General features: G+C 41.8%; 1 protein-coding gene across 1 annotated transcript; it reads left to right on the top strand.

Moving 5' to 3' along the window:
• The first annotated feature begins 5,769 nt into the window (after positions 1 to 5,769).
• Positions 5,770 to 8,960, top strand: ASCL4 (achaete-scute family bHLH transcription factor 4). Its single transcript, XM_061371814.1, has one exon. It carries the CDS (start codon positions 7,079 to 7,081, stop codon positions 7,643 to 7,645), a length of 567 nt encoding a protein of 188 aa, XP_061227798.1. The 5' UTR covers positions 5,770 to 7,078; the 3' UTR covers positions 7,646 to 8,960.
• The last annotated feature ends 617 nt before the right edge of the window (positions 8,961 to 9,577 follow it).

Below are 9,577 nucleotides of genomic sequence, written 5' to 3'. Positions count from 1 at the left end.
CCTGCCCGGGCCGGCTTGCCTGGCAGCCGCCGCAGGGCTCGGCACCAGCCACAGTGCTGGAGGCAGGGCAGGCCTGCCTTCGGTGTACCTCAGCAGCGCTTCGGCCCCTTCCACCCGCCTTATCTCCAGATTGCTCCCAGGACTGGGGCGGGAGCCGCCCAGGTTCACGGTAGTTCTCCCTTCCCGGAGGAGCAGCTCGGTTGGCACTGCCCAGGCATAAAGCGTTATCCACGGCCTGCTCGGCTGACTAAAACCCCCTGCCCTTGTTACATGCACTAGCTCTCTCAGAAGGGTGCGATGCTAACTCTTGGTTTTCCACACAATAGTCGTATCTCTCTCACTGCTTTCTCATTACGCCCTCGTGTCTGCTGTCATTAGAGGGTTGTGGTTCATATCCTCTGGTACCGTAAGCCCGCATGTCCCCAGCTGCCTTCTGCACGCCAGCCGTTGTTCAATTATTTAGGATTTATGGTTGGTACAATTCCTGCTAAGGCTACATTGCAAAGGGATGTCTTGATATGTGCAAGTGGTTTTGTAGCTCGCTTTCTCACCTGTGACACAAGGATATTCATCACATACACTGCCCAAATCAACTGCAAGTTCCGTAAGTGCCGGGGTGGACAGCTGTTTCCTGAAACACCGTAATGTGTTTCTGTAGTCTGATCATGCCTGGCGCTTACAATGCCTTATTAAATGAGACATCTCTTGATAGGATGTCAGCACAGGAGGAGACTATTTTTCTGCCCACTACCTTTTGATTTAAAGAACTTAAATGTAGAATCTGGAAGGGTCATTCCACTTCAGTACAAACCCATTGGTTCTTCTAAGGGTAGAAATATGCTCTCCTAATTTGGCTTTAGCTTTCAGGAAGTAAGACACCTTGCATAGGCTAGGTCTTCAGGCTGTTTCAGTAGGTCAAGGAGAGAAATAGGCTGCTGCTTAGAGTGCTTCATCCTACCCTGAGCTGGATGTCTGAGACGGGTGAGAAGAATTTGGAGCTGTGGCTATGGCCTGTAACTGGGACCTGTGCATTTAGTTTAGCCTATCACTTATAAAGAACTACATTTAGGCAATGTAAATACAGGTCTCTGCCATTCATGACCAAAACAATGACCTTATTTAGTTTACCACATACCCTGTAACATCTCCTTCACTAAGCCAGGTAATCCTTCCTCTAACCATGACTGAGTATATCTGGTTTGGCTCACAAACATATTTCATCAAGTCAGGAAAGAATTCATCAAGTCCTCAGGTTTTTAGGGACTGCTAAGCTTGTGATGGGGGGGTTAATCTGTGCTTCATTTTTATGTGTATAGTACCACATATTCACATGGTTGGTGCTAATACTTCACATCTTAGAAACTCCAGCAAATGATTACAAGCCTAAAAGTCTCTCTCTTCACATTGCATTCCTCAGTATGTAGGAGATGACTGGAGACCTTCCATTTTCAGTTGTCATCCTTTCAACTTCACAGTTATACTCAGTACATCTGAATTCTGTCCTGAAATGCTAGGTTATCCCAAGCTCTCAGCTTGCCTTAATGCCAATTATGATAGTTCTAATGCAGAACTGCCCTGGTGCTGAAATCCTGATGCTATTTCAACTGTCTGAGCTGAAAGCAATACTTTGAGCCTAGGAGACAGATTGGATATTATCGTACACAGATAAGAGTGTGTTTTCCTACTGTCATACATGAGTCCTCTGAGATTCCAGCTTTTTCTGTAGTCACTTTACTCCCTTGAACGAGTGATATCTTAACTACCAGTCTAAAGCAGAAGTATCAAAGGAAGCCAGCGATAATATAAAGTGTCAGTGAATGAGAAATTAATCTGTGTCTACAGAGATGTATGCTGCACGCCCAAGGTATTGTGATAAAACACATTTTAGAACTTTTTTTCTGCAAGGGAAGATATTTCTTTAATATAACAAACACTTTCATTGTATGTGAAGTGTTTTGATAAGACAACTGCACTATGTCCCCTGAAAGCTTAGTTTATTGACATTTATAGCCGTACTTGCTGTGTGAGGAACAAATTGCAGAGCTATTTTTCAAGTAGTCTTCAGATCCTGGAGATGTACTGAAAGATAAGGGAGACTTATAAAACCACGGGGGAAAGAGATGCAGTAAGCACACTTCAGTCCTCTTTAGTGTGAGCTGAAATCCCTGCTGGACCATGCCCACATCTCAATACAGTCAGTTCTCTTCTGCTGTTCCAAACCTGCTTTTGGGTTCCTTCTCAGGGTGAGCAGGATTACACTGAACGAAGATTATGCAAAAAGCCAAGATTGACGCCAACCATTTTAACATCAAAAATCCAGATTTCTCACCATCTTTATTGGCTAGTCAGTGCTTTGTAGGTGTGTATTTTGGTGATAGTCACAGCATGAAAGCTGGGTAGTTTAGGTGCAGCTCTCTCTGCTACCTATAGAGCTGGAAAGGGATGGCTTATGCTTAAGGATAAAACAGGATTAGAGAGGCACAGAACTACTCAACCGTGTATTCCTGGATCTCAGTCTAAATTGCAGTTATTACTCTAATTCTGTGGTATGCAGTTAACACGAGAAACTGCTAATTTCACAATTTCATATCTGTTAATGAATTGCAGCAGCGCAGACTAACTATAATATGTATTGTAAATACTAGAATTTGGTATAGTTATAGCACAGTAAAATATAACAAATCATAGAATGGTTTGGGTTGGAAGGGACCTTAAAGTTCATTCAGTTCCAACTCCCTGCCATGGGCAGGGACACCTTCCACTAGACCAGGTTGCTTAAAGCCCCTTCCAACCTGGCCTTGAACACTGTCAGGAATGGGGCACCTACAGCTTCTCTGGGTAACTTGTTCCGGTGACTCAGAACACTCACAGTAAAGAACTTATTCCTAATATCTAGTCTAAATCTACCCTCTTCCAGTTTAATTCCATCCCGCCTTCTCCTATCAGTATATACCCTTGAAAAAAGTCCCTCTCCATCTTTCTTGTAGGCCCCCTTTTAGGTACTGGAAGGCTGCTATAATGTCTCCTTGGAGACTTTTCCAGGCTGAGCAAGCCCAACACTCTCAGCCTTTTTTCATAGTGGAGGTGCTCCAGCCCTCTGAGTATCTCTGTGGCCTCCTCTGGACTCACTCAAGCAGGTCCACATCCCTCTTGTGTTGGGGGCCCAAGAGCTGAATGAACTACTGCAGGTGGGGTCTTACCATAGTGGAGTAGGGGGGGACAATCACTTCCCCCAACCTGCTGGTCATAGTGGTGAACAATGTTGTGAGGGTTTCTTTTTAAGCTCCTGATGTAATTTCTTTTTCTGTCCCAGTAATGTGTTCACAGGTAATATAGTTGAGACATCATCTATTGAGAAATAGGTGGACTCAGCTGACACTTGTGTTTCTACTACAGTATTCCCATGGATGACTTTCTTTTCAGACACAGAGGGACACAGTGTCAAGAAGAATCTGTTGCTTTGAGTAATTCAAAGTAATGCAAAGCAATCACTGTGTGGTGTCAGTAGTGTTATTCATGATTCTTGTGGGAGTGTGAATGAGTTGAGGGTTCTTTTGTACAAAGGTTACTACATTCTTGTAGATACTGTGTTAGGATATATGCAATTAAAACCACAACGAAGTTAGATCTGGAAGGAAGATGCCTCAATGTTTTGTTTTTAGGCATGTCAGAAATATTTTCCATTAATTTTGGCTGTGTAATTAGGTGAAGTAAAAGGAAGGAAAGAAGGAAGGGAACCTCTTTGAATGCCACAGTCAGTGGAGTATGTAAGGAGTCTTCCAGCATCCCAATTTAAACTTTGTATTCAAAAAAAGCAAACAAAACAAATAAAAAAAAAAACAACCCCCAAACAAACAAAAACAAAAGCAAAGCAAAACATACAATATATATAGAAACAGTGCAACTTCTGTCATTGCCGAGCAGTGAATGACACCTGGTTTGTACCACCTGGAAAGCAAACCAAGCCATCTGCTTTGTATCAGCATGAAGGATATTGCATTCTGGAGTAAAAGCATCATCCAGGCAGAGGTGTGAAGAGGAGTTCATTGGAGAAACCGTGTAAGAAAGAAGATCAAAGGTTTGCCTTAGAAGAGGCAAGAGTCTTAACCTACTCTTAAAATTAAAAGGAATGTGTATTAGCCTGTCACTTTGGTGGGCCAGTCCTGCTACTTTCACTGAGCCTGCATGTGCAGACACGTTGAGAAAGGTCTGCTTTGTGCAGAAGTCGGTATGGGAATGATACGTTGCTTTAATCCTACTTGTGCTCTCAACAAGGACCTTCAGGGGGATGTAAGGTGCATTGGCCTTGTATGGCTCCCTGGCCAAGGGCAAATCCCTTTCTGAGCAAGTGGCATTATAGTGTCAACAATGATACAACAAAAGCCTTTGGCATATATTCTTATTTCCCTTGCACACAGACAAAACCAGACTACAGAGTCCATTTGGTATGAGATCAGCTTCAATCATTCAGATTCATAAGTAACATTTACCTGTAGCTTTTCTTCATCTATTTCTCTAAAGGTTTAACAGTGTGGATTTTCCTGTAGGAAGAACAGACGTCTGTTTAGTACACATGCAATTCTGACACTCTGGGAAGTGCCAGTGACCTGCATTTACAGTAAACATAGAAAAGAGGTGTGGTGGCAGGGAATAGTGCATTTGCATGGCAGACTGAAATGTAACCCTGCCTTTTGAACCTGGCTAGTCTTCGGGCAAGGTCATGGAGATCTGTGAAATGATCTGGCATCTGAGACCCCCAAGAGGCATGCTTCCATTTCCTCACAGGAATATTGCTAGGGAGCAGCATTTTAAGTGTAATGATGACACAAATTATATGGCCTTTTCCTACTTCAGGTATCTGGCTAGAGGCTGACATCCTCTTTGTTTTAAGAAAACTCTTAAGTCCTGGTCTCCCTTAGTGCTACAGTGAATGAGTTATTTTCATTTCTAAGCATTTAATGAATAAGCATTCATTTCTGAGAACATTTGGACTGGACAACAGAGTTTATAGTGAAGTGAAAAGCCTGGACTGTTCAACTTTTCCAAGGTTGGGGTTTTTTTTAAGGCAGAAAAGCTCTCATAATCATTTGATCTGAAATGAGTTGTGCATACCATGGGGTGTTCCCCAGTAATTCTTCCCTCACACCCATGCCTGCTATATGAGCTATGGCACATGTTTTAGAAATACATTTATTTGTGACCAGAAAAGATCACAACCCCTCATGGAATGCATTAGCTAACTCTTAGGTAATGCTACAAAACCTCCAGCTTCAAACACCACCTCTTGCTAGGCTATGTTGGTGGTGGAGGCAAAAGTAGATGGACAGTTGCCCTGTCTTATGAGCCATTTTGATGCTGACCCTGCCCCTGGCATAAACTAGAGTCCAGGGTTGTTCTCAGTCACGTCTGTCTAGAATGGTCTGCCTGTATGTTCTTCATACTTTGAAGATTATCGTTGTTTTTTGAAGCTGCAGGATAAGCCAGCAAAGATACAAAGGCTGACTTGAAAATGAATGCTGATGTGATTGCTGCTGGTTTCTGACTCAGCAGAGACATAGATGTGTTTCTCGGAGTGGAGGATGTAGTTTCAGTTACGCTTCTGAGGTAGTTTGGCATGAAAGGCTGAACAGGGTGGAAACTTTCACTTTGAGCAAAAGAACGGTTCTAATGGAGTCTACGTGCTTGTACTTTTTCATGTCTGTCCCTTCCCACAGCTCTCCCAGACCAAACATTCAACTCCCCAAACTGATGGTGGCAAAAAAAAAAAAAAAAGAAATTCAATTAACTGTGAAGATGTGTTTTCAGAAAAAAAATATAACTATGAAGCCCTTGAACACAATGTGGGGAAATGTCAAAGACCCTTCATTTGCTGCAGAAAGAGATCCCAGCACAACTAGGTTAAGTTAGAGGAAACGCACAGATAAGGACATTATGCCCCTACAAACTGCCAAAAGTCCTTTTCTTTTGTTCGCCTCTTCTCCTCATCAAAGCTGATGGCAAACTGGAGGATGCAGCACAGATCTAGCACAGTCAAGAAGGATTTTCAGCTCCCCAGGTAAAGCACTGGGTAGGGTCCATCAGGTAAGCCAATGCCCATGTAGACATCTAGTAATAGCTACACAGGAGGCAATCAGGGCATCACCTTTGTTTTTGTTTATCTGAGGCAGGTGCTCATAGTGGTGATCAGAACTTCCCTGCAATAAGAAGAAACATGCAAAATGGTGAAGATTTTTTGAAAATCCTCATGTTCAATTTGTGAAACTCACTTTTATTAAAAAAGCCTCTTTGGGTGAAGAGGGCAGTTTTTCTGTTACGCTTGCACGTGTGCATTCTTGATCTGACATGACTTGCAACCACAAGAGAGCACTCTTTCCTTTGAAGATTTCTCAGTTTCCCCAGAAAGCTAGAGACGAGCCATATAAGTTTGCAAACAGCTTGTAAGCTGTTTCAGTTAGACCAGAGCAGCCGAAACAACAAAGCTTGCAGTTGTCTTTTGGATTTCGTTGTGAAAAGCCTTTGGGTAGTTTTCAGATGACAGAAGATCCTTGGTTCCTGAGAGGGAGGAGTTCTGCCAAAACTTTGAAGATCCCTGTAAACTTTGCAAATTACCCATCTTTTGGAGACAATTATATCAAACGATATCATGGATTACAATACATGAGAAGTATTCAGAGCCTGGAAGATTATTTATGTTTGGCATTAGCTCTTATGGTCATAATTTCAAGCAGAGAGAAAAGGAATACACAGGAACCCTCTTATTATCTTTTGAAATATGAAGATCAGAGGAAAAGAAGGGTTTAAAGTGTGGAGTGATGGTCCTCAAAACCTGTCTGTAAATTAGCTGGTATCCAACTTCTATAAAAACAACAAGGCTTAGAGCTGACTTCCACGCACAGAGTGGACCTCATGAATTCTTAGCAGTGTTTTGAGATCTGAGTTTTCATACACTGCAGGAGGAAATCGCAGCCACTGGGGCAGAGTACCTCTACAAATGTTTCCTCCTTCCTTGGACTGATACAAGATTTGGAAGCCAAATTCAGGAACTGACATTCCACCGGCTGGGAATAAAAAAAGAAGCATGGACAGCAGTAAAGATGATGATGGACTACTGAACAGGATTGCATTTCCAGGACCTATGTCCCTGGCTAACAGCCATGTGCATCCCCATAGGGTCCCCCTAAGAGAGCCCTTTGGGGTTCCCTTCCATCTGGACCCATCTTACTGGGAGCAAGCCTATAGCGGGCACACGGGTCGCATCTCCTACATCCCATTCCCTGGCTACGTGGGCATCTATGACTATTCCTTTGAGCCTGCCTTCATTCGAAAGAGGAATGAGAGGGAAAGACAGCGGGTGCGCTGCGTGAACGAGGGCTACACACGCCTGAGAGAGCACCTGCCCAAGGAATTTGCTGACAAGCGCCTCAGCAAAGTGGAGACTCTGAGAGCTGCAATAAGCTACATCAAACACCTACAGAGCTTGCTGGACTGTCATCCCTTAGGGTCGAACAGTAAAGAAACGCTGTCTGCCAAGGAACTCCCAGAAGCTCCCAGTCTTGGTCCCCCACGGGAGTGCAACAGTGATGGAGAGTCCAAAACCTCATCAGCTTCATCCCCCTACAGTGAATTTGAGGAGACGGGCAGCTAGGTAACAGCCTCTCTGGAGACAGAAAGCTGAAAACCAAATCTAAAACCCTGGGGATTTTTCTACAGATGAAAATGAATACCAGGAAAAGGAAAAGCAGCTAGGGAAAAACAGAAAAGGTATTTTCGATCTGTCAAAGGACTAACTGTTGTCTGTACAAAACCTGAAGATGATTTGTAAGCAAACAGATATATCTCAGGTTGCTTCAGCCGTGTTACTAAACTTCCTTTGGACTGTTAAAACTGAAGCGATGTTTGCATTCTATTTTTCATTCAGCTTTTATTCTATTCCTCTATTTTCTTTTGCCTTTCACTTGATGAGACAGCAAAACGAGATGAATGCATTTAAGGAAATTCCCCTTCCCTTTCTCCTGCTTCCTCCTGTAAGTTTTATTGGTTGGTTTTCCTGACTGCTAACCTGAGATAAACTGGCTTGCAAAAGCATGGACTGGGAAAGGTAAGATTTAGATAAAATGCCTTTCCCTAAAATTTTTAGGAAACTCACAGAAATACTCATGTTTCTGAAAAGACAATTAAAAAATATAAATAAGGCTGTATTTGGGAAATAATTTATCTTATGGCATCTTTGAAAGTGAAAGAAGAAACTCATTCATTGGACACTGGCTATCTGGTGATTATTTGAAAGATAATTTTCAGGAAAAGGAAATCTGACACTTTCATTTTAATCAATATGAAAAAGAGGAAACAAAGTTGTGTAAAGCTGCACCTTCAAAAGCAAAGCTCTGCTCATTATACTGAAAAAAATGTTGCCAGTCTTTTTCTTCCTTTTCTGAAAATTGAGTTTGTGGACAAAACAGTCTTGACTGTGTCTTTTTGGCAGGTCTGATAGAAATATGCTGTGGTTAGATATATAGTGGTTAGATACCAGTGTGTACAAAAAGGGTAACACTGAATATGTCAGTTTACATCTACATGAAAATCTAGGTATTTTTAATTTCGTTTAGAATATTGTAATACTTTTTCAAAGAATACGCCTTATAAAATTAGTATCTCAAGTTCTGTGGGCTACCTTTAATGTGGACCATGTCTACTTAAAATGAGAATTTGTCTCCAAACTGCCCGAAAATCTTCCTTTCTCCAAGGCCAGACTTAAATAACATTTGGTTAGTTTTAAATGCCATGCTGAATATGGGATAAACGCCTTCTTACCCATACACTTTCAAAGAGACTCTTCAAAATTCTGCTTTTTTTGCCCTATGTTGGTGAAATGGATCTGTACCTTTTTGTCTTCATGTCATGCTGACTCAACACCTGAAAAAATGCTCTTGTATAAATAAGAACAAATACTGATGAAATACCTCAAACTGTGTCTATAAATTTCATTTAAATAAAAAATTGAATTATTCCTGCCTGTGTTCTTTTTCACTTTTCAGTTGCTAACAAATGGGACAGCACTGTTTGCTGGAGTAATGAATTTTCAGGAAAGAAGAAAGAAACTAGATAAGTAAATAGGAACTGCTACCTATTAAACAACATTTTAATCTAGATTTTTAAATCTAGATAAAGAGCAGGTTTGTGCTAATAAAAATTATTGGGTATAAAACCTGCTGATTTCTAGCAGATCATTCTGAACATTTGTACTTTTAGATATTGTGTCCATTGCAGCCACAGGCTTCATTCTTTATTCTTTATATGGTAAACAGTTTCCTTTTCTAATGTCTATTTTGTTTTTCTTGCTACTTTTGCAGGGTCTGTTTCCCATACCCAAAGAGTAGAGGTCCAGTTACCTGGACAATTCAGATCCAGAGCCAAAGCACTCATTTCTGAGTGCGTGTTGTATTTGTTATCCAAGAAAGGGGAGGGGAGCAAGGTAGTGGTCTGAATGTCTGGTTGGGAACCATTATCTCATGTCCTTTTTTCTTTCCTTTGTGTTTGCTGACAGAGATTCAACCTCTCTCTGCCTCAGTTTTTTGAT

This window comes from Neopsephotus bourkii, unplaced genomic scaffold, assembly GCF_033783945.1.
Source record: "Neopsephotus bourkii isolate Nb327-2 ecotype Australia unplaced genomic scaffold, CSIRO-AGI_Nbou_v1 NB_1589, whole genome shotgun sequence".
NCBI lineage: Eukaryota > Metazoa > Chordata > Aves > Psittaciformes > Psittacidae > Neopsephotus > Neopsephotus bourkii.
This window is presented reverse-complemented; position numbering and strand designations above follow the sequence as displayed.